Source organism: Eucyclogobius newberryi, unplaced genomic scaffold, assembly GCF_026437365.1.
Source record: "Eucyclogobius newberryi isolate DKJ021-1_F unplaced genomic scaffold, fEucNew1.0.hap1 SCAF_5, whole genome shotgun sequence".
Taxonomy (NCBI): Eukaryota; Metazoa; Chordata; class Actinopteri; order Gobiiformes; family Gobiidae; genus Eucyclogobius; species Eucyclogobius newberryi.
The window spans coordinates 28893478-28915904 of NW_027316167.1; the positions used below are offsets into that span (position 1 = coordinate 28893478).

Sequence of the window (22427 nt, forward strand, 5' to 3'; positions counted from 1 at the left end):
CCAGAGGGCAGTATTTATCCACATTGGCCACGGTTTGAGTTTCCACCAAAACGCTCCGGAAAATACATGAAATCTGATGGACTTGACACATAAATCTGTTAAAATATCACATTTAACATTTAACAAAGCTATTAGAGTTAATTTACCCTACGAAAATGAGTTTATTGTGTTGTTTGTGTGTTATGAGCTGGAGCCTAATGACATTTAAGTTATTTTAACAATTTTGTACGGACTTGTTGTAAAAACTGAATTTGGACATTATTTGAGTTTAATTTTTGAACACTTTTGAGTCATAACAACACACATTTGTTTTAGATCCCTTTATTCAGTAATTCATTAAAATCTGTGTTTACATTTGTGACAAAGTAAATTAGAAACATTAGACATGTAATTAAACGTAGGCATTTAGGCCATTAGGCTATCTGCACAAACACCAATAACATAAAGATAAAAAGAAAGTAACGTTACAGTATAGCAGCCTATTGAAAATCATAAAAAACAATAGTGTTGAAAAGGTCTCCTTCATTTAGCATCAATAGCACTTAAGTCATAAGATAAACTGTAAAAAGTTCTTTTCAGTGTTTTTAAAATGCATTTTACAAATAACTTGGTCTTTAAAAACTGAAAAACAAAAAATTCAAACAACAGAGGAATGTGCAAAAGATGACAACTTGACCAATAAATCTACAAATCTAAAACCCACATACATATTTCTTTATTTTTTATTACATAAATAATTTGATTATCAAATGTATATAATATTCTACTTTGTAGACAAAGAGATACTCCAACACTACAAAGTGCCAGTAAAATGAATAAGCAATATTTACAGTTTGTCCAAACATTTTAAGAATAAAACTAGAAAAGCATATATTCACATTTACACAAGCATGATCATTCTTTATCTCCTAATGGACAATGTGTCATAGAGTACAGACAAAACTAAAGCAATGGCTAAGCTGAGATGATTAATTGTTTCTAGCATTAAGGGTGACAAAGAGGCATTTTGGTCTGTGGCATCAATCAAATGAGAAAACCCATTTCAATGTCCAGATGTATGGCACACTTCATCTTTAAAGTCTCAAAAGGTGGCCAAACAAAAGCGGATTCTGAATATGTCCTCTATAGTTTTATAGCAGCTTATACAAGTTTGCATTGATATTCATATCTATTCTAATAAAAATGCATTGTATTGTATACAATAATACCAGTTGAACGCTACATTACCATATTTTACATTATAATAATTCATGTGGAAATGCCTTTCCCAGGAAGAGAGAGACACTGTAGCTATGCAACAAATACAGGTCAATACAGATACAGCGTATCAGCGTACAGAGTACTAATACGCATGTAATTTAAGATTTGATGTGTGGAAAGTGTCAAAACGCATTTGAAAGTCAAACCGTACTGATAACTGATCTGATTCTCAGTGGAATTACTGTGCAGTAACATGTTACAGAAAGTTTGCTCAGGTGGTCAGTTTTCAGATAACCAAGTTGACATTACATATGAGTCATAAATGAACTCATAAATGTAGCTGGCAGTAATGTCTTTATTAAACGGATGACTAACTGAGCAACCTTATAATTGTTGGAGAGAATGAGTCAGCACTGTACCACGCACAGGCCAGAACGGCAGCAGAGCACAGTATGAACTGAGAGCTGGGCCTTCTTCTAACTTTTTTAATTGACAGAAGATTAAACACGTCGCCATTAGGGAAGACTGTCAGTATTGTGTGAACTAGATCTAGGGAAACTTGGACATGGTTTGTTCCAGGGCAGCGCACCAGACTGGTCTGCAGTAGGGAGACTGAGGGTGCTGGTACTTTTCAGCTTGTTTTTGATGCCCCAACTCAGAAACGATGATTTCTTGTTCACTTTGTGTGTCTTGGGATGTTTGTCAGCGTCATCATAGGCCAGACAAATCATAGAGTAGGTTTTTGGGATGTTGCCACAGAAGGTGGCACTTTTAGTAGGCTGAAAAACAAAAACAAAAAGGGATTTAGTTGTCTTTATGGCTCTCAAAACACATACCCCCCAAATGTATTTTTTTTAAAACATATTTATCTATATATCTTTCAAATAAGGATTTCCTACCATAGCAGAGTTGGAGTCCATCGTGCTAACAACCTGGATATCAATGCCTTCTTCACCGACATCCTTCAATAAGCGCATAACATCACCCACACCCATCCATTTGCAGTCTGTGTCACCAACGGCAACAATGTAGTCTCCCTCTTTTAGACCGTCCTCCTGAAAAAGAAAACCAAAGTCCAGGTGTTAGAAGGGTAAGTTCATCTGCTTACACAGGCAGTTAGAGCAAATATTTTTGCTAGAAGGTTTGTTTGAATTGCATCCATCTCACCTACTTTCCTAAAACAAACTACAGCCGGTAGGAGAAGACAAGACATTTGGACTATAAACACAGAACAAAGGCCTTTTGGTCAAGTAATCTGGCATTTGTATCATGGGAGTCACATGGCACCCCTGTGTTCAATTCAACTGTACGTTTTGTGTACATAGTAAGCCCAGTTTTATTTTTATCCTACAGCAGATTTTAAATGTTTTTCTTTTTGACTTTATACAGGTTGTTTTATCATTGTTTTATGTTGCACCGAATCACCAAAGCAAGTTCCTATGTTTGTGACTGTTCATCAGCAATGGCAATAAACCTTTTCTGATTCTGATTTTTTATTTCTGATCCATCTATCCATCCATTTTCTACCGCTTGTTCCCTTCCGGGGTCGCGGGTGACTGGAGCCTATCCCAGTGACTTTGGGCCTTAGGCGGGGTGCACCCTGGACAGTGGCCAACTCGTCGCAGGGCTGATATTATAGTAAATTAATAAGTGTGTAGTAAATTAATAAGTGGCCATGCAGCATCGCAAAATTAATTGGAATCTGTTTTGTTGTTCTGATTACCAGTTACAGCCGTGTATTTATATAGTGAACGCAAAAAAGAACAAGTACCCTCGCTGTGTGAAGGAGGTTTCTCAGGTCTTTCCTCCCTGCTGCTGTCGGACTCTACAACAAACACTGTCAGCCCTGAACACGTGTATACTGTATACTGTCATTATCCCGTGCAATACCGACTTAATCACGTGCAATACGGTCATATCCATGCGAAATGCTGTCATATTCATGTGCAATACTCTGACATAATGTCAATCATATTGGTGCAATATTCCCTGTCCATACAACTGCTGTAAATAAGAGTGTTACTTATGTTACTTATAAGTTATCTGCTCTCTTTACTTCTGTACCTACTTGTGCGTTGTAACACTGCAATTTCCCCACCGTGTGGACTAATAAAGGCATATCTTATCTTAAGTAAATTTGACCTAGTTGTGTAAAACTCATATTAAACAGCCCATGAACCTTAAAACAAATCTGCTCTTTGTCTGGACTCAAGCACATGGAACCGTGAGGAGATTACACATGTAACAAACATGTAGTAGATGAAAATAAACTACTTGGACGTGGAATATATTTTGGGCCATATTTTGCCCCCAGACTTTCCAGGGGACGGTTATTCCAGGTCGCTCTTTTGCTACCTTGACAACAGTAACGCTGGCGTAAAGAGGCTGGACTTGGCCGCTGGAGGCAGGATTCAAAAGCACCACATGTGGGAGATGTTTGCAGTCATGCGTCATATCCAACCAAGACCAGGTCCAGGACAACGAGGACTGCATGAGTCGTGTGCAGCACTGTCACGCACAGCTGGACACCCGGGTGCTCGGTGGGACGCTACAGGGCCCGGAGGGCGTGAGAACGGAGCACACACCCACCCAAGTCTGATCGTACAGGTGGATCTCGTGTTGTGCCGTCAGTCTGTATCAGATTTACGCAGACTGGGACAAGGACTCTGGGTGAATGTGACGGTGATCGAGGGGATTTATCCAGTTGCCCAAATACCGTATTTTCCGGACTATAAGTTGCACCTTTTTTCATAGTTTTGTCCGGGGTAGCGACTCAAACTTACATTTATACTTATATACTTTTATACTTATACTCTGGAGCGACTTATATGTGATATTATTTGTTATTTTCACACTTGCAACCGCATTTCATACTCCAGTGCAATTTATATATGTTTTTTTCATCTCTATTATGCATTTTTTTGGCTGCAACTTAAGCTTTTTCTACATTTTTGTGGCTGGTGCGACTTATACTCCGGTGCAAATTATAGTCTGGAAAATACGGTACGCATTCCTCTCTAAACTGAGCACAGTCAAGTCTGAATGTCTGAATGCAAAGAGCTTTAGGAGTGCGTAACGGCGCTGCACTGTTTACGTGGGTGGGAGGAAAATTTAAATAAATGAAATTGGACTGTATTCATTATTCTTTAACTTATCATTTGTGTTATTTATGCCCGTGAATGTCGTTTCATTATGATTATCGTGGGGATAGTAACACGAATCCTTGCAATAGTTTTGAAGTTTATTAGTTACGATTCTGGACTTTCATCAAATGCACCAGACCAATGTGCTTCAACTCCACCTCATATTTCAGTATTATCACACCTCCCGTTTTTGTGCCCTGCGCTGTAAGCAATTGCTCCTCAATGCCCAAGTTAACGCCAAGACCGGGGGGAAAATACAGCCCACAAAATCAAAAATGTACGTGGTTATGAAACGCATGAATCCACTCACAGCAGCTTGACAGAGAGGATCCAGAGAGACCACCTGGACTGGAGGCTCTCCTCTCAGAGTGAAGCCCAAGTCTCGGTCTTCAGGACAGATATGGACCGTCCTTGGTGCTGTCCACTGCTGTTTGGCTGAGAAGACTGACAAGGGGCCCTGTGTCAGGTAAAGGTTAGGTGGTTTAGTCTTTTATTTGCCATTATACATCCCAATGGAAACAAAATAATATGAGTTTGTTCTGCTCAGTGGTCAAGTGGTCTGACCAGCAGCACTTATGCCAGGCTCTATACCCGCTTCAGAGGAGATGAAATGTCAAATGACCTCCCTGCTTGTTCCACCAAACAAACCAAAAGAAAACAAATCAGGTTCATCTCCTCTACAAGGTGCAATGAATAATAATATATATCTATGACTTTATCAAATATTTAAAATTTAAGTTGAAGCCCAACTGTTATTTAACGTCATGATACATTTGTACAGTAGAATAATGAACATGTAAAAGTTTCACATACACGCTTCTACTCACTTGTATATTTGTGATTATGACAATGGAGTGAAAGAAAATAAAGCTTCAGTTTATTAAAGGATGAGCCGCGATGGAAACTTAAAACTCTTATAAACTCTTAATATTTCCATGACAGTTACAATAAAAGGGCCAATTTATCACTGTGGCAGATGCAGGAAACCCCCCGCATTACCAGCGTACCACGTTCCTCTGTTAGAGTTAGTTCGGCATTTGATTGTTTGAACGACAGTCCTGGAAGCTCTGGAAATAACTCTTGTCAAAACAAACCAAAGCTTTCAGGAAAATCATTCTGGGTTGGTTTTATTCAGAAACATAAATGTTTTCTCTTGTCAAAACAGGAACCAAATTTGTATTACTTCTAAACAAACCAACCAATATGTTGAAAAAGAAATATGAGTGAAAGAATATTAGTATCCCACATACCAGCCTCTGGAAAAAGTCGATGACTTTCACCTTTATGGTGGCCGGAATTTCCATTTCCGCTTTGATCTCGGTCTTTGCTATAAAGAGAACATACCGGTCATTTTACACTATTTACAACGGCACATTTCTGGTGAACAGGGAGTTGGCAGTGTAAACATTACATCACCTGTACTTGAAAAAAAAGGTCACGTTACAAAGACAAGGTACACAAAACGGCTGCTTTAAAGCGACACTAACAATTCAACATACAAACCACACTAATCCTTGTTGTCGTTATGAACCATGCTAACGAACCTCTGTGTTAATACCGTGGTGCAGACTGTATGCCTCAGTGATCAAGCTCCCGGTGGTTTGCTCTCTAAAATACAACACTCACAGATAATGTCAGGGGCCTCCATGTAGTCGGTGAAATCCTCCTCCTCCTCGTGAGCGCTGGACTTTTCCACAGAGCGCTGCAGACTGGCCTTCAGAATGTCCTTGAGGGCCTCCAGCTTCTTCAAGTGGAGGCACAGGCTGTAGACCCTCAGGGCCTCCTCGTGGCACAGGATGGCCCGGCGGATGTGCGCTTTGCCTGGGGAGAAGCGGGGCAGAGCGGGCACTGAATACGGAGCACCGACCTGCACTGTGGTTTTTGCGTCGGTGGTTGCTAGACTTACCAATCTGCTCTCGTTCTTCTCTTTTCTTCAGGATGTCCAGGGGAGTGCGTCCATCGGGAATGTGATCGTAGACCTGCGATAAGACCTTTTCCTGCTGGTCCTCGTCATCCTGCGCTCCAACTGTAGCAAAAACAATATCGTAACACTATATCTTTAGTAAGATAAGATATTCCTTTATTGTCCCACAAAAGTACATATCCTTTAAAAATGTACTGAACTACAACAGCTCTCTTCCCTTTTGTAGCTCAACTGGGCTTCAGTGCTTAATTGTGCCATTCTTCTGCTGGACACTGGAATCTGCTAATGAGCTGCCAGACTCAGGGACCTCGCTCTGCTGTTCCCACTGCGTTCATAACACTGTATAACACTATAAAGATCAACCATTTGGTAATCTTGTGCTGTATTCGCGATCATAATGAAGTCAATTCAATCGTATTTAAATGCATCACAGGCAGCGCTGTCGTGCGTTTCTCAGTCCGTGTCCCTATTTCCCTTCCTCGTGCACCTTCTTGTAATTCTACTTCCTCATGCAGTTCGCGTGAAGACTCGACACTGTGCCAAGTGCCCCGTGCTGAATCCCTGCTTCATGCCAGCGTCTGACTTTTCGTTTTAACTTTTCACGCCATCTTTGTCTAGTCTAGTTCTAGGAAAAATGGCCTCTTTTGAAATGAGTAGCCTCTAAATAGCTTGTTATGTAACGACACTGTGGTTGGCTGTGGTTCAATGCGGTAATCTGACATGACCAACCCAAAGGCCTAAAGAGCCCATTGTAAAAACACAGGCTTATAACATAGGAAAACAAGGCAAGTCGATGCATACTGTGGCTCAACAACGTCATATTTCATGGATCAAGTTGTAAATGACTAGTCATTAAAATGCTGTGCACGGCTCATATTTGTTACTGAATCACATATGTTTTTTATCTTTACTTACGCTGGTGGTCCAACAGCGCCAAGGACACAAAGTAGTGGGCCACAGCTCGGTAGTGGTTGGTTTTCACTTGTGCCATGGTTGACCAGAAAAAGGGGACATTGTCTTTGACGGGGGTCTGGATCATGTATTGATGAACATTGTCGTAGATTTCTGACACCTGTTGAAACAATAAAAAGGTACGGTCAAGTCTAATGCTTCTGCTTCCTGTCAATGTTATAAGATGATATATTTGCTTACCTTTGCGGCTTCTTGGGCCATTTTAAGCAGAGCGTAAAAGTTGTTTCTGACCCCAGGTAGAGCGGTCTTTTCAAAAATGCACTCTTGGGCTTGAGCGATCATCATCCGGATCAACATACTGAGCATGGCTGGACTCATGTCATAGCTGGGAGTGTGGGTGAATGTCTCTTTGAGGTGGTGCAAGGTACCTGGTTAGAAAGATTAAAACATCATACATTCACCTATTTAAATTCAAATTCAGTTACTGTACACATTTCTAATTTGAAGAACTACAGAACTACTATCTGAGTGAAGAGCCATCAAAGCCATCTTGATGTTTAGTTTGTACGGGCCTAAATTGAAGCACTTTAGAATCAACAGCATTGTTAATCATCTATGATATCCTTGAATCATTTTAAGTCAGTAAAGGCCTGTGGTTTGGAGCTCAGACTTTGGAGGAATAAACTACTGACCTACTGATTAAAAGTCTTGTTCACGAAAGCGATTTTATTTGTTTTTAATAACATATAAAAACAATAACTCGAAAACCTAATAAATAGGAAAAAGAAAGCATGATTTTATGTCAGTGCCATTAGATGTTCCCTTTTATTGTTAAGGTCACCAAGGAAAAGGAGTTTTAATTTACAGTTTGGCAGAATTTCTTGAGCCAGCCCAGGTATATAAACAGAACTAACGAATAAAATACATTTTGATGTCTTCTCTATTTCTAATTCTAATTCTTAATCATATAAAACAATCTATGAACTTCTCGTGTGCATACCTGCAGCTTTCTGGAAAGATGAGATGGCCTCGTCAAGCCCGTCTGAGGCCTGCCTGTTACTGCGGGTGCCAATCTGAGAGTACAGGGCGGCCATGTTGAAGAGGATACTGGCCTTCTCCAATGACAGGTTTTGTTGGCACACAGGAACTCCGGTGAAAGAATCATACCTGGGCAAGCGAAGAGGTGCAAAGTGTCAGCTCAAGTAACAAACAATGGCTTTTGATGCACAGGGCCTTAGCGTTCAAGTGCAACAATAAGGGCATGACTAAACGACTAAAGAAATAATAAACCTACCAGGTGAAAAAAATGCCCGTGGGTCGAGAAGGGGAGAAGAATCTACTCTCTACCAGGGGAAGGTGGGCAAAGTATTTGGCAAGTAGCTCCACTCCCTCCTCAGTTCGACTCGGCGTTCTGCAGGACTAGATATAACAGAGGACACAAGCTATCAGGTGACAACACGGGGATCAGGTGTGTATGAGCTCACCGCACACACCGCGATGGAATGTATATGAACAGGAGAAAGAACTTTATTAGCATTTATGTTGTGCCACAGGAAGATATTTAAATACACAATTCATTTAAATATTGTGATAATCAAGTTTAAAGTTCTAAATTGCTCTTCAATGATGCAAATATACACATACATAACGCCATAAATAAAGCTATGACACATGCCAAACCCAAACCAGGAAATGCAATGTTGAGTTCGTCTTCAAGTTTCTCAAACCCCCTCAGGCCGAGTATCCGCGTTCTCAGACACGCATTTCCTTTAGTTCCCTTGTCCGTGCTTATGTCGACTCACTTTAATAGCTTTAGCATCTTAGTTTTTATTACCTGCCGTAAGTCCATCAGGTCAGCAATCTCCTCCTCATAGCGTCTCCCTTCTTCATTGTAGTGTTCCATAATAAAATCCTGAAACAAACACATCCTCAGTGAACTATCCACGTGTACTGGAAACACAACAGGGTGCCAGGTTGGCAGGCGATTCACAGCCAGATGTAAGTGACACCTGTCCTTTTAGACTGACGTGAGAGTTACCAGTAAATGGTCTTAAAGCCTTGAAAGACTGCCAAATCTCACAACGGCTGCCAAGTGTAACGTGTTACAGGAACACACAGTGAAACACGACATTAACATCTTTACAGGCTTAATGGCATAGCAGCAACTTAAGCGAGTGACACATAAATATAATTATTAGGTAAATTTTAGTTTCCATTCTTTGTGATAAAGAGGGAAAAGTAAGATAGCAGGTGCACAAGAGGCAGACCACACCACATGTTGGAATAATTACCTATGAAAGACATGAATTACCTTAAAGGGTGCAGAAAAATCCACCTCTTTTGTTTCCTTGAGGCCCAGTGCAATCAGAGGGATGTTGGCCGTCTCTCTGTTGACAAAGGCACATCACACATGACTTTAGTAATAGTTGCAGTGTGTCATTTTGAGATGAACCACCTTTTACAAAACATACCATTTCTGATCATAACATGACTTGGAAAAATGTGTTTAGGCATTTCAACTAGCCCCTGGTGGCTTACTGCTGATATCATGATCAGTTTATGGCATCACCATCCAATTTGATCCTATTTGTGAATACATTATTGAAAGAGAGTTATTATTTTTTAATAGTTGTGCTTTTAAAACAGAATTCATGTGTCCACGCACTGGTTAAGGAATATAATGTGTCCTGCAGAGCTGCTGAGACAACACTATAACCCTGTAACAGTGGTTCTTAACCTGGGTTAACCTGAGTCAATCTCAGGGGTTCGGCGGAGGTCAAGACACACGTCCGACTCATATGATTTGTGATGACACGCCCCGCTTGGCCTATCTGTCCTGCAGGGAATTTGGTGCGCTCAGTAGTCGACTAGTGACTGTCGTGATGGTACGTCTTGTGATTTCTTTCTTAATATTTTACACTGAATAAAAACCCACTTTTATCCGGCCTGGCCCCAAAAGGGCCAAAAGGAGAGCCTCTGGGGCCATTTCCCTTGTCATTTTCTAGAACTAATATAATATCTTTGCGAGCAATCCTTTTTGAGGATGCTGGACATAAAAATGAAGAAAAGGAACAGACTTTGTTGCAAAATGACATGAGAGTGGCACTTGCATTTCTGAACTGGCCTCTGGAAGGCAACAGCAGAAGTCACACTTATTTGCAGTAAATATTCATTATTATGTTTTGTTTTTTTTCTGTGAAAATCATGTTTTGATGATTTTGTTCTTTGAACACAGGGATGTTGATGCACGGTTCATTTTGTGCACCAGTAAAATATATGCCTATGTTTTGAATTTAATTTTGAAAAAATCATATTTTATTTTTCCAATTAAGAAGGGTTCGGTGAATGCAGTTATGAAACTGGCGGGGTTCAGTATCTACAAAAAGGTTAAGAACCACTACCCTATAATAATAGTATGAATAATAAACACACTACATGCACTTAGAGCCGCCCATAGCTTCTACAAGTATATAATGGATGTAAAGTTGGGTGTCCCTGTGGTGAGGTTGGATTAGACAGATGGCAGTGCAGGAGTTAAGGATTAGAAGGTGAATGGAGCGTGCGTCTTATTGTGGGCTAAAGCCGCGCAACTCACTGCTCTAATTAATCAGTGATGCAGTCCTGCTCGATTTAATTCATTAGCACCTGCCAGTGCACGCTCCTCACCTCCATTCGACCTCCACATACGGTCAAATCCATCGGCCGTCACGCTATGCATCACTTTTCCTGCGCGCGCTGGCAGAGGTTTGTCGTTTTCAGGTAGCGGCTAAAAGGTGCGGACAGACGGAGAGCAGGTTTAGCTCGATGTCAGAGCCGAGGGAGGACGGCTGGTGGCAACAAGTCTGGGGGAAGAACCACAGCGAGGCGGAGCGCGAGGTGCTGCGGAGTAGATCGCAGAAGAGCTACGTTGTTTTGTGTTTGTTACGTTGCACTGGCAGCGCAAGAAGCAGATAAGATATGACTAGGTATCACGATTTAACGATTATTCACGATTCTTGAGACTGTGTGTGACCAAACATGGCTGAAATCTTTAATATTCTCAAGTTTGTGACCGGCTTTACGAGATTGACCTTTCTGATGGGCAAAATAAAGTTAAATTTGACAAAAACAGACAGTTTTTGGACTCTAGAACTAAAAAGACTTGATTTTGCTTCTAAATTAGTCATGATTATTATTTACTTACAATTATAATCCTATAATCTTGAGGGCTGTTCAGTTGGGCTTGTATCTTAAGACATGCAACTACTATGCTCCTTAAACTTAAAAATAACCATTTATCATGTCTAGTTGTGTCAAGTGAAAGCAGCATATCTTACAATAGTACCGTATTTTCCGGACTATCCGCACCTTTTTTCATAGTTTTGGAGGGGGTGACTTATACTTATATACTTATACTCACACTCCAGAGCGACTTATATGTGATATTACTTGTTGTTTTCACACTTGCAACCTCTTTTCATACTCCAGTGCAACTTATGTTTTTTTCTCCTACATTATGCATTTTTTGGCCGGTGAGACTTATACTCCGGTGCGACTTATAGTCCAGAAATTACGATAAGTAAGGAAATGGCACAGGGTAGACATTGATTCAATATTTTTGCTTTTTAGGTAAACATTGTTAAATCATTTGATAAATTCCTGCAAATATTTAAACAAAAATATGTATAATAATAACAATTTACTAAAACTACACCAAAGAGTTGCAATGGCCAGTAGTGTGCAGAGTATGTGAAATCTTGGCTATAATCAAGCGCAGCGTACTGTATCATTATGTACAAACAGATCGTGAGCGCGGTACAGGACGTCACAACCTCCGTGTTTGGGAGGGAATCTACTCCCGAGCGTTAATCACGTCGATGATAAGGCGGAATTCCTCTGGCACGACTGGCTTTTGAAACACGGGGGGGAAAAAGAAAAGGAGGAGGACAGGGGAAGTGGTGTGATCTACTGCAGGAGGGGCTGGCCAGGGGATATCTGCTGTGTCCAGAGAACGTCAAATGTTAAAAGCCACTCAGAGCTCACGGCGCAGACAAGAAACGCCTTCACAAAGACTACTTAAAAGAGCTGGTGTGCATGACATGGAACAGGCGCTGCCAGCCAAGCACTATCTGAAAGTACAGAGTAACTAAAACTACCCTGCGACTATTGGAGAATATTTACTATTAGGTTAGAGTAGAGATTTAAAGCAGTTATTGTTACTTGCGATTCTTGTCTATAATAGCACGTGTTGTATGATTGATTATTCCGTGCATTCCTAAACCCCATTAAGTTGTTTTGTGTTTTTATGGATTAAAAAGTATGAAAGTAGGGCACACACACAAACACGGTTAATTTGTAAATATTGCTAATAATGTGCAGGAAAGTATTAAAAATCAGATACTAATCAACAGTAAAACCAGCTGACTAACTCATTTGAACAAGATTTAGTTTATTTTCTGAAGATACTAAATGTTGTTATAGATTTTAACTGGACAGGGAGCATATTCCACGGATTTAAAAACTATTAAGACTAACTAAGACTACTAAAGGTTTCTGGTCAAACAGATTTAGAGCCCGGTTGTAAAGGCATTGGATTGGCTTGAGCGTAGTCTGACTAGTCTGTGACCAGGTAGTGCCTCCAAAGGTAGAGTTTAAAAACATGTGTGCACATTCAGGGGTCAGGACAACATTTGGCAGTTGTTGAACAGATTTAAAGTGAGCTTTATCAGAACTACTGGTAGGAGAAAACCACAAGGTTCAATGGAAGAAAGTACAGTTGAAAATGTCAGTGTATTGTCAAGAACACATTTTTTTGTATTTATTAATAATCATTGTGTTTACCATTTACCTTTAAGCCCTCAGGTTATTTATCTACTTTATTACTTTTCATTCAACCAATTTCTAAAGCATTGACATACACATCAAAACATCCATATGCTCACAAAAAATAAATAACAATTATATCTATGTGTTTCTATTTTTCTCCTTTTCTCCTTTAAAAAAAAGAAAAGTAAATATTGTATACCCCCTGTCAATTAAAAAAAACTAAATAAAACTAAATAAATAATAATAATAATTGTTGCATCTACATAAATCAGTATGGAGAATCAAGTATTTCTTAGTATCGTAATTAAGTGTGCGACTTTAGCATTGTGACAACTTTATATGTGAAAATGGTGCTCACCGCTCTCATTCGCAAAGAGTGAGTGACCTTTGCTCCTACAATTGGCTTAGTTGAGCTCCTCTTTCCAAGGTCACACTAATGACCCATGTGTCTCTGTGGCCTATACTGCTGTTATTCATTACCTCATGGCAAATCTGAACCTCCACGGGGTGAGACAAAGCTAAAACTGCACGTGTTTTGTTGTACCGAGGTCTGTACGGGTTCCATTTCAGGTGACGGGGGGTGGACACTAAATCACCGGTGTGAAACGACAACAAAGCGCTTTCTCAGATCAGCACGTCTTTCTTTGATAATTGAGGCACAGCGCCGGGTTTAGTTCTCAGGAGACACGATCACGGAGATCCACAGAGCGCTCATTGTCTTGGGACGAGGCAGGTGTTATTCGACGGCGACACACGACTGACAAGAAGCTTAACGCTCCCACACTCGTCCCGCTCTTGTTTGCGTGATCCCGGCTGACAAGGACACTTAAACCTTGGCGTGAAACAACACAGCGATCGGCGAGTGGATATTTGAACCGAGTAACAAGTAATGTACTCGTATAAACCTGGTACAAAGCTATGACGTGGACCTCGAGCGTTGTTACAGAGCCTCGCACTATTATTTTCACTCGCAAAATTCCTGAAAAGGGAAAAAAGAAATCCTCACAGCAACATACTCCGATCCCCATGTGCTGCCCTACAGTAATGATTTATCTAAACCAGGTTACCCCTTCTTGGCTCTGGCAGCTCTAAGACCCCAAAACAAATAAATTTGACCTGATTGTATCAGTGTGAGCAGGGGATTTTCAGTTTTATAAGATCTTAAGCAGCTTGATGTTTGAATTAGCAGAGCGACCAGACAAATAGCCCGGCACCCATTACACACAAAGGGTTGTTCAGCGCACGATGATAAGCCCAGCTGCTCGGTCGACCCGTGGCAAATCTGAATCAGAGACCTTTTGATTGGTTGCCATGGTTACCACCCCACAACAATCTTCTCCCGCGGACCCTTGGCGATGCCGTTGAGGAGAAAGTGGCTCCTCTTCAGACGGCCTCGTAATGCTACTCGTTGTGTTGTTGTGTGTCCATGCGTGAGACACAAAAACACACGAGCGGCGGTTTATAGCGGTCTACAGCTGCTCTTAAAGTCTCAACAACTACAAAAAGAGAACTAGTTCATTATCAGTTTCCCGATGCGTTCCTACCATCCTAATTATTCATCCGCAAAGGGTTTTACGAACGCTTCACACAACTTTCAGAGACCACAGCAACGTCGTGCCTACAGAACTGCCTTACTTCCTGGTTCGCAAACCATGAAAACGCTTTACGATAATTAGATGCCAGCCGCACACAGCGGTCTCATTTTGACCATTGGAGCTGCCTTAACAACATGTCTGGCAAAACTATTGAATTTATTACAGGAAGTACCAGCTGGAGGCAAAACCAACTAACTCAAAAGATCTGGTTTATTGAAAACAGGAAGTCTTAATACAGTTGAGCATTTCTTTTGCTTTTAGTTTTGTTAATTACTTCACTGACGAGACGCATATGCTAATTTAAAGTAGCTGGCTCATTCGGCTTGGGTTTGAGGAAAGAATGAACGAGCAAAAGAAACGCCCTCAGCCTTGATCATCGAGCACCTCTGAGAAGAACCCATTAACATACACATTGAGCTGGGGAGGTTTTTGTTTTCATTGTGTCTTGAAAACCAGCTGAACCAGTGGGACAACAACAAACCCATCCAAGTTAGCGCGGTACACTCCTCTTTTTCTGACTGGGTACATCTTTTTCAAGCCTCAAACTAACGCGTCTCTCCGTTTCTAGCAAGAAGATGATCAGCCATGTTTTTGCTCATTTTCTTTGGTCGCTGGCGGTCTCGGGGATCTCTTTGAAAGATGCTTTTAAAGAAGACAATGGTGGCATTTTGAGGCTTGCTTAAGGGTGAAAATGGATAAGATGAAAGCAGTGACTGTGTACGTTTTAGAGCGAGCTCACAACACACCCGCAGAGTAAACCTTTAATCAATCTGCTGATGATTTGACTAATGTATGACCAAAGCCACAATTGTCTCATTACATTTCCTTACATGTCTATTTCAGTGCTTGGCTTTGTTCCGATTCGCTCCAATACTCCAGTCCAAGCCATTGTTGTTGTCTTTGTAAAAGTGAAAGCCGTAAAGTGCAGACCAGTAAATGTGTGTAGTAGTAGTAGTAGTAAAAGTACTCACTGTGCATTTTGGTAGACCTCCACGGAGCTGTTGAGGCCTTCCAGCTCCCCCATCAGTAGCTGGAGGTTAGCGTTGCAGTAGCTCAGCTCCAGCAGAACCATTTCCTTGACTTTGTTGTTGGCCGACGCTCTGCGCATAAAGAAAGATCAAGCCGGAATTATAAAACAAGCCAGATGACAAAAATAATAAAACAAGACCCATCTAATTATCCACTCTGCAGAAGCCAAACTCATCTGCTTCTGATTATTAAAACATGTGCCGGCGCTTTGAGTCGCAGAACTGCGCCTCACGTTCACCCATCAGCATACAAGCTCACTGCAGAGAAATGGAGCAGTTGGATTTGACATTGTGGTAATAATAAAGTGTTGTTGTTTTTTTATTCAAGATGTGTTCCCCTGAAGAAGAAAAAAACGAGGTAAACAAACAAAATCATCTTGCCTTTTATTGTGATCTGAATTCACATGTACATACAGTATATTCACCTATATTTAGATTTTTTGTGTGGTGTAGTCATATAGGTTTAGGTTCTTTCTTTAATAATACTATATGATTTGTATCCCAGACGTCCCAGAACAAATGCACACCCTGAACAAGCAGGATAACAATGTATTTGAGCCAACAATACAACTCAAAATGGACCCTTTACAAAGGCCAATTTACAACATGTCAGGAGGTTAAAGGTTAGGACGAGCATTAAATAAAGTTTCCATGGCGACAAAGGGAAACACAGGTGTTTTTTACATGAGCCTGTGGCAGTGTGTTCGTCCTTATCTTCGTCTCACACGTCTCAAACCTGTTAGAGAAGCTTCAGTGTCAGCCGAAGCCTGTTTTATTGTGTGCTTTCTCTAACCCATAATTACACCGAACGCGATGCTTAAAAAGAAGATAAGATGTTTGCTGCCAGCAACAGTTCAGAAAACAGATTTCAAAACCGACAAAAGTTTGGCAGGCAATACATTTCTTAACAACCAAAGGCCGCACATTGTCACATTAATCATTTCTGATCCGTCTCCACCTTATACTTGATGCCAGCCACTGCTTGATATTCAGACCACAAACCGTCTTGGAGTGAGGAATTTCGGAGAGTTCTGTTGAGTGAATCCCAATACTTATAACCTTCACCATTAGTAATGTTGTTGATTTACATATTAAAACGACAAGTATGTTTGCTGAGCTGACGATGTTGCGTAATGCAGAGCCATCACTCGCAGACGTCAAACTGTCCATCAGGATAAAAATGACAGCAAAACAACAAACAGCATCTTTATCTTTATATCATATTTTAACTTCTGTTTGTACATGAATCACCCAAGATCTTAGTATGGCACGTACCTGAAATAATCTAAGACAAACTTACATTTTCTCTTATCAAATACTTCAACGGAATGGAATGTTCCTTGTACACTGCAGTGGGCTTAAAAATATTTCATCAAATTGTGATAAGACAATATGAAAAACGCAATGTAGCAAAGTTCTCACTGGGTGTTTGATTGTTGTTCATGCATACTATTGTAACATGGTGCTCCTCACAGTACTTTTGGACAAGGGGAACGGTCGTCGATGATGTAGTCAGAATGTACGGCTTTTGTTAACTTACAGTCAAACTTTTACAACCCGCAGACCCGAGAACCCTTATCTGGAGTATGAAGAATGGAACTCCACTTTTTTTGATTTATGAACTTCAATCAGACCCGCCAGCGTACCTGCACGGGCCTGTGCTGCAGCCGGACTGGCAATGAAAAATGCGCTCCGATAAGCTGTGCCCATCTGCCCGGCTTCAGGTGAACAGAACAGAAAGGACGAATGGAATGTGAAGGATTCTGCTGGGGACAGAGGGCTGTGCAAGTCCATGACACACATAGAGGCATGAGCGCCCGTATGAGCGCCCGTATCCTCTCTCACCGGCTAATCTTAACACAGCAAGGCGATCCCTGTGGGAAAAACCAGAGGGCCGCTTCCGATGCTATACATACAGGCCGAGTCACAATAGCACTGTACTATTATTGTACATGCGATTACACTGAAGGGATAGTCACATCACAGCAAACACATTTCAGAAAACATACATTATCAAACACTTTATCAATACTATGTTATTGATAATAATATGTTTGGGGGACGGGTATGATTTATGTGCATGTAATCTTACTGGAAATGAAGATGCTTTGTTTGTTCTTTCAGATTTAATAAACGTTCAAGATTTTTAAAAAAGTCATTTGGACTCGTATGTGTACATTTCACTGCAGCGGTACTTTTATTTTGTATTTTCCACAGCACTAGGGAAGTTACGATTAATAATAAATGGAGAAATATACGTTTTTAGAACATTAGGTCATTAGGTTTCAATCTCATTTTTACTCAAGAAATTGTGACTCTAAATGTAAAGAGCTTTTATGTATTCTTTGAGCAGTAGTAGTGTCACATTAGCTCAACTCTATCATCAGGTTGCTTTAATATAGAATGATGACATATTTGGACAATGTGAAAAGAAATAAAATAAGGAATTCCGCCATTGTTTGGTCGTGGGTCCAATAATCATGAATATTTGTGATGCTTCATCGCAATGATTGTAACGCCCGATAAACAATATTGTGACAAGGCCTTGCACAAACTGTATTCATAGGAAGAGTCGAGCTGTCGAAACAAAACATACACTTAATTATGGTCCATTCATCTCAGTGGCACCACAATGTGTCTTTGTTATTGGACTATGTGGAATGCCTCGATGAAAACTGCTATCGCACAGTATCATCTAGCCCTTTGCTTGTTTAAATCGGGCCAAGAACGGATGACAAGCCCTGACAGAATGATGAAGCGAGCCGAGCCAAAGTTGCCGGAGTTTACTGGAGGTCATGACAAAAACGGGCACCTCCACCGCTGACGGACTAATGATTTGAGTGGATAGTGAAGGCAGACGGAGGGGAACGCGGTCTACGTCCTTCGCGCACGACATCCATTTGTTGAACAAATTTGTATTCACTCATGGCTATAGTATAGATTTCAGTCAGGAAGGCTCTATTGACAACGTACTTGAGCAGGTTCTCAGCCCCGGCCCGCAACCGCATCTGCTTGATGATCTGCTGGTTCAGACCGGCGCGCTGGTTTTGCAGTTTGCTTCGCCCAGTTTGTGCAAATCGGTTACATCCCTGGAACGAGACAAACATATTAAAGTAGATGCAGACACAGACACACACACACGCACACAGAGAATGTCAAGGAATCACAGGTGGTGAAAAGCAAAAGTCAGCTGGGACTTGGTGGTGAGAACGTTACAGAAACAACAAGAGAAAAATATACATCACAACACAATGAATCAAGACAATGTAGAAACTGTAATCAGCATTTTTAATTGGATTGAGCCAATGTGGTATCTACTCCCCCGCCCTCGCACCTCAATGCAACTGAAACTGAAAAACTTGTTTACGTGTAGTGACCTCACTTTAAAGAATCCGTAATGGCCAGGGCAAGTTAAACATAATCAAAGTCTCATGAATCATTATAATCCGTCACTGTGTCAATATTTCCCTCTTCGTGACCGCGTACTCCGTGTCACCAAACTCCTAAAGTCAATACCTCGCATAGTTGCAATTGAAAAGACAATAAATTCGAAACCTGAAAATTTGTGCAGAGTGACTCACGGCTCACTAAAGGTGTGGCGTGCGGCGAAGAACGCACGACGCAGACATTGTGAGCTCGGCAAAACCAGTCGGGTTACAGTTCGTGACTATAGCTACATGCCATAATTGCTGTTTTTTTTCACTTGCCAGAGGCTAAAGGTGACAGGACAGAAGTAACTATATATTGGAAGACAGCAGTGACGGGGCAAAGGGTGCTAAAGGTAAATAAGGGGACTAGAATGCGTATATCCAAAGTGTCTCTGAAATTGTTCCCTTGTGTGCTTTTCAGTTTCATGCAGCTTTATCCCCAAAACACAGACATATCAGAATCAATCACTTATGCCATCTACTGTCCCCCACCCACTGCTCCTATTGGTCATCCTCTGTCATGATGAGGCAGATTTAACCAATGACAATGACGTGTGAACTGTCATGATACAATTCAAATTTGTGATTTGCTACATTCATTGTGTGTAACCATCCCCCCCATCTCTTCGTATGACCAACCATGAACAACTTTCAACACTTCAGATCAAACGCTTGTGTGAGGGTCACGTTTGTACTATTTGGCCCTGGCGATAATCATAAAAGTGTTCCTGTGTGCAAATGTTTCAGTAACTTGCAAGTCTAATCATTAACTACTTAGACAAATACAAGAAATATCGAGAACACTGCTAATAAAACTCGAAGGTGGAGCAAAGTGGACACGTACTGTCTGACATCAACAGAACCACACCAACTCTGACACACAGAGACAAGGAGTGGTGGTGACATAGTTTAGATACCCAAGTGCTCCATTATGAATATATTTATTTTATGTAGAATTGTTATTATTATAAGAAGCTTATTTAGAAAGAGTTGAGTTGAAAGTGCTTGTGGTGACTATGCAACAGGCTAGTGTCTAACCTAGTAAACCGGAGAGGGGAGGGTGAAGCCCTCGTTCCCTTTGGCAGGCTCACAGGGCACTCTTTCTCAGTGAGTGTTCATTAGAGTCCAGCACAAAGAGCACTCAGGGGTTCACTGTGGCCATCAGACAACAAATTATTTGGCTATTGCATAATCAGAGCTTCTTAAATAACTCATTACCCATTATGTTTTTTAGTATGTTCTAATGAAAAAATTCTTATAACTAAGCACTTTTTTCAAACCTATGGAATCATGAAATGCTATGATCCATCCAGCCCAGACTAACTGAAGTCCTATAAACCCAAGCCCACTGAGGGATTACTGTGTGTCTGAGCACATCCACGCGGCTCTGTGAACCAGGACACATGTTGTCAATTTGTCTCTGTGGTCTGCAGCGGGACGGCCTCCGGCCGTTACTACGTCAATGCTGCTATTGGCAAAGGAGGATAAAATGGAGAAACATGCCGATTCGGCTTTCTGCTGTGCCATGTTTCCATCCTGCAGCCGTGCAGATGGACCCCATCCAGCTGGAGGTGAAACAGTGGATGGCTGGGAAGAGAGCCCCAAACCACAACAGCTCCCCCAGTGCAAGCAGCCCCAGCAAGGCCGTGTAAATCATTAGCGTCATTTTTACCCAGAGAGATGGGCCCTGAGCACAAGGCAAAGATCATCCAGCCTCCAGTTGGTTAAAATGTGACCAAACTCTTTCCAGAAGACTAATCTCTTTAAAATGGCCAATCGGGAGCAACTGTGGTTTGAGAAAATCTGCAAGCTTTTTCATTCAGCTTCCATAATGAAAATGAAAACTCTGGGGTGTTTTACAGTAGGTCAGTAGCAGCAGTGGAAACAAAAGGCTTTACTGAGTTATAGTGAGTGAGTTGTTCTCTGATCTATAATAACAACAATAATAAAGAACTGTGTTCTGATGCATCAATTCAGCCTGTGTCACAATCAGACCTGCTCCCACTGACCTTCATAGCCACAGGAAGTGCAACAGGAGCTGAGGTCCAGACAGCCTTTAGAGGGGGATTCATGGGATTGAAATGCACAAAGCCAGTTTAGATTCCCACCTAAACATACTTTTCTATCAAAACATTGAGGATGCGTCACCAGAGCAGCAGCCACATCGTGCTGGGGATATTCAATGTTACTGACTGGTGCAATTGAAAACATAGTCACAAGCTATTGAAACTTTTTTACAGAGCCTAAAGCTGACCCGTCTCATACCGGATGAAAGCCAGTCACAGGAAGGTGTGTTTACATGTTTTTCACACCTCGATGGGCTGAGCATTTACACTTTTACAATAACTAATACTAGGCCATGTGCCACTTTATAAGCTCTAAGAATAGAGCTTCCTCATCAGAAGACCTCCGTGAGCCGTCAATGGCCTCATCCCTGTCAGGAAACAGATAAGGTGGATGATGGAAACGCCAGCTCAACAGCCTTTCTGTCTCACCGCGGGAGATAAAGCTTATTATTGTCCCAACACAGCCGCACACGCCCACGCGCGGAGACACCTGAGGGTGACAGCTCCGGCTCCTCATGACATCACTCAGTGTTTTTGAAGACTTTCTGGACATGTTGTGTTCTAATGGATATAAGTCACTGGGCTGTAATAAGTCTCCTTTTGCGCATTAAAAGCTTGACAGTAACATTAGTCTTCTTGCGCGTCGCCCTTTAGGTAAATCGGTCAAGATAACAGTAATCAAACTTTATTCAAAACAGGCAAAGCAGCAGATCCAACTACAATGGTGTGGATTTGTTCAGTTATCCCAGCAAACTCGACTTTTTGGTGCGCGGCGACAAAGAAAAACGTACCTTTTCGAAGTAGTTGCGCTCCCCTCCTCCGTCTTTCACGCCGTTCGGTAAAAGCGCGTCTGTCATGACTTTACAGACTTTTACCTCGACAGGCCTCGAACAAAAATGCAAATAAAAGTGTGTAAACTCCGCGGTGCGACAGGTGATCGTCCTCTCGTGCTCCGTGGGCAGTGACTGGCTGCACGGAGAGTCCCGGAGACTTTTCCTGCCCCGCGTCATAGCCCCGCCCCCCCGCGCGCGCAGCGGAGACGCAACACACACACGCGCGCGCGCTCAGGCCTGCCCATGGGACTGTCCGGTGGGATAATAGATCCATGGGTGGGCAAGGAAGCATGTATTCTAGACAAATACACACAGAACACCTCCAATACCGTAAAGAAAGTGGCAGTGGTGGTTAAATGTTGGACAATTAATAAATGGCCTTCTAAGTGAAGTCATTATTTTATGGAAAAAAATTTCTCTGACTTCAGATAAATACAATATGCTTTTCCTTACACAAAGGCTTTGGACCTAAAGGTTTTTGACACATGGGAAT

General features: G+C 41.5%; 1 protein-coding gene across 2 annotated transcripts; it reads right to left on the minus strand.

Moving 5' to 3' along the window:
• Nucleotides 1–311: 311 nt before the first annotated feature.
• Nucleotides 312–22050, minus strand: rhpn2 (rhophilin, Rho GTPase binding protein 2). 2 transcript variants are annotated; one of them, XM_072464977.1, is made up of 15 exons: nucleotides 21893–22050; nucleotides 18581–18696; nucleotides 15551–15679; nucleotides 9491–9566; nucleotides 9014–9091; nucleotides 8474–8598; nucleotides 8180–8346; nucleotides 7420–7607; nucleotides 7183–7339; nucleotides 6250–6369; nucleotides 5970–6164; nucleotides 5624–5670; nucleotides 4654–4800; nucleotides 2100–2255; nucleotides 312–1979 (listed from the first exon to the last, which is right to left on the minus strand). In XM_072464977.1, the coding sequence occupies exons 1-15, from the start codon at nucleotides 21956–21958 to the stop codon at nucleotides 1716–1718; spliced, it is 2031 nt and encodes a 676-aa protein (XP_072321078.1). In that variant the 5' UTR covers nucleotides 21959–22050; the 3' UTR covers nucleotides 312–1715. The 2 variants fall into 2 exon arrangements, with proteins under 2 accessions (XP_072321078.1, XP_072321077.1); XM_072464976.1 differs by having other exon boundaries at nucleotides 5594–5670.
• Between the last annotated feature and the right edge of the window lie 377 nt (nucleotides 22051–22427).

Excerpts from the sequence above, each read along its gene's own strand:
- rhpn2 (XM_072464976.1), bottom strand. The coding sequence starts at position 21,958 with ATGACAGACGCGCTTTTACCGAACGGCGTGAAAGACGGAGGAGGGGAG. Across the intron at positions 4,801-5,593 it reads TCGACTTTTTCCAGAGGCTG|GGCCCCTTGTCAGTCTTCTC; the intron begins GTATGTGGGATA and ends TACCTGACACAG. Across the intron at positions 2,256-4,653 it reads ATCCTCTCTGTCAAGCTGCT|GAGGACGGTCTAAAAGAGGG; the intron begins GTGAGTGGATTC and ends TTTCTTTTTCAG.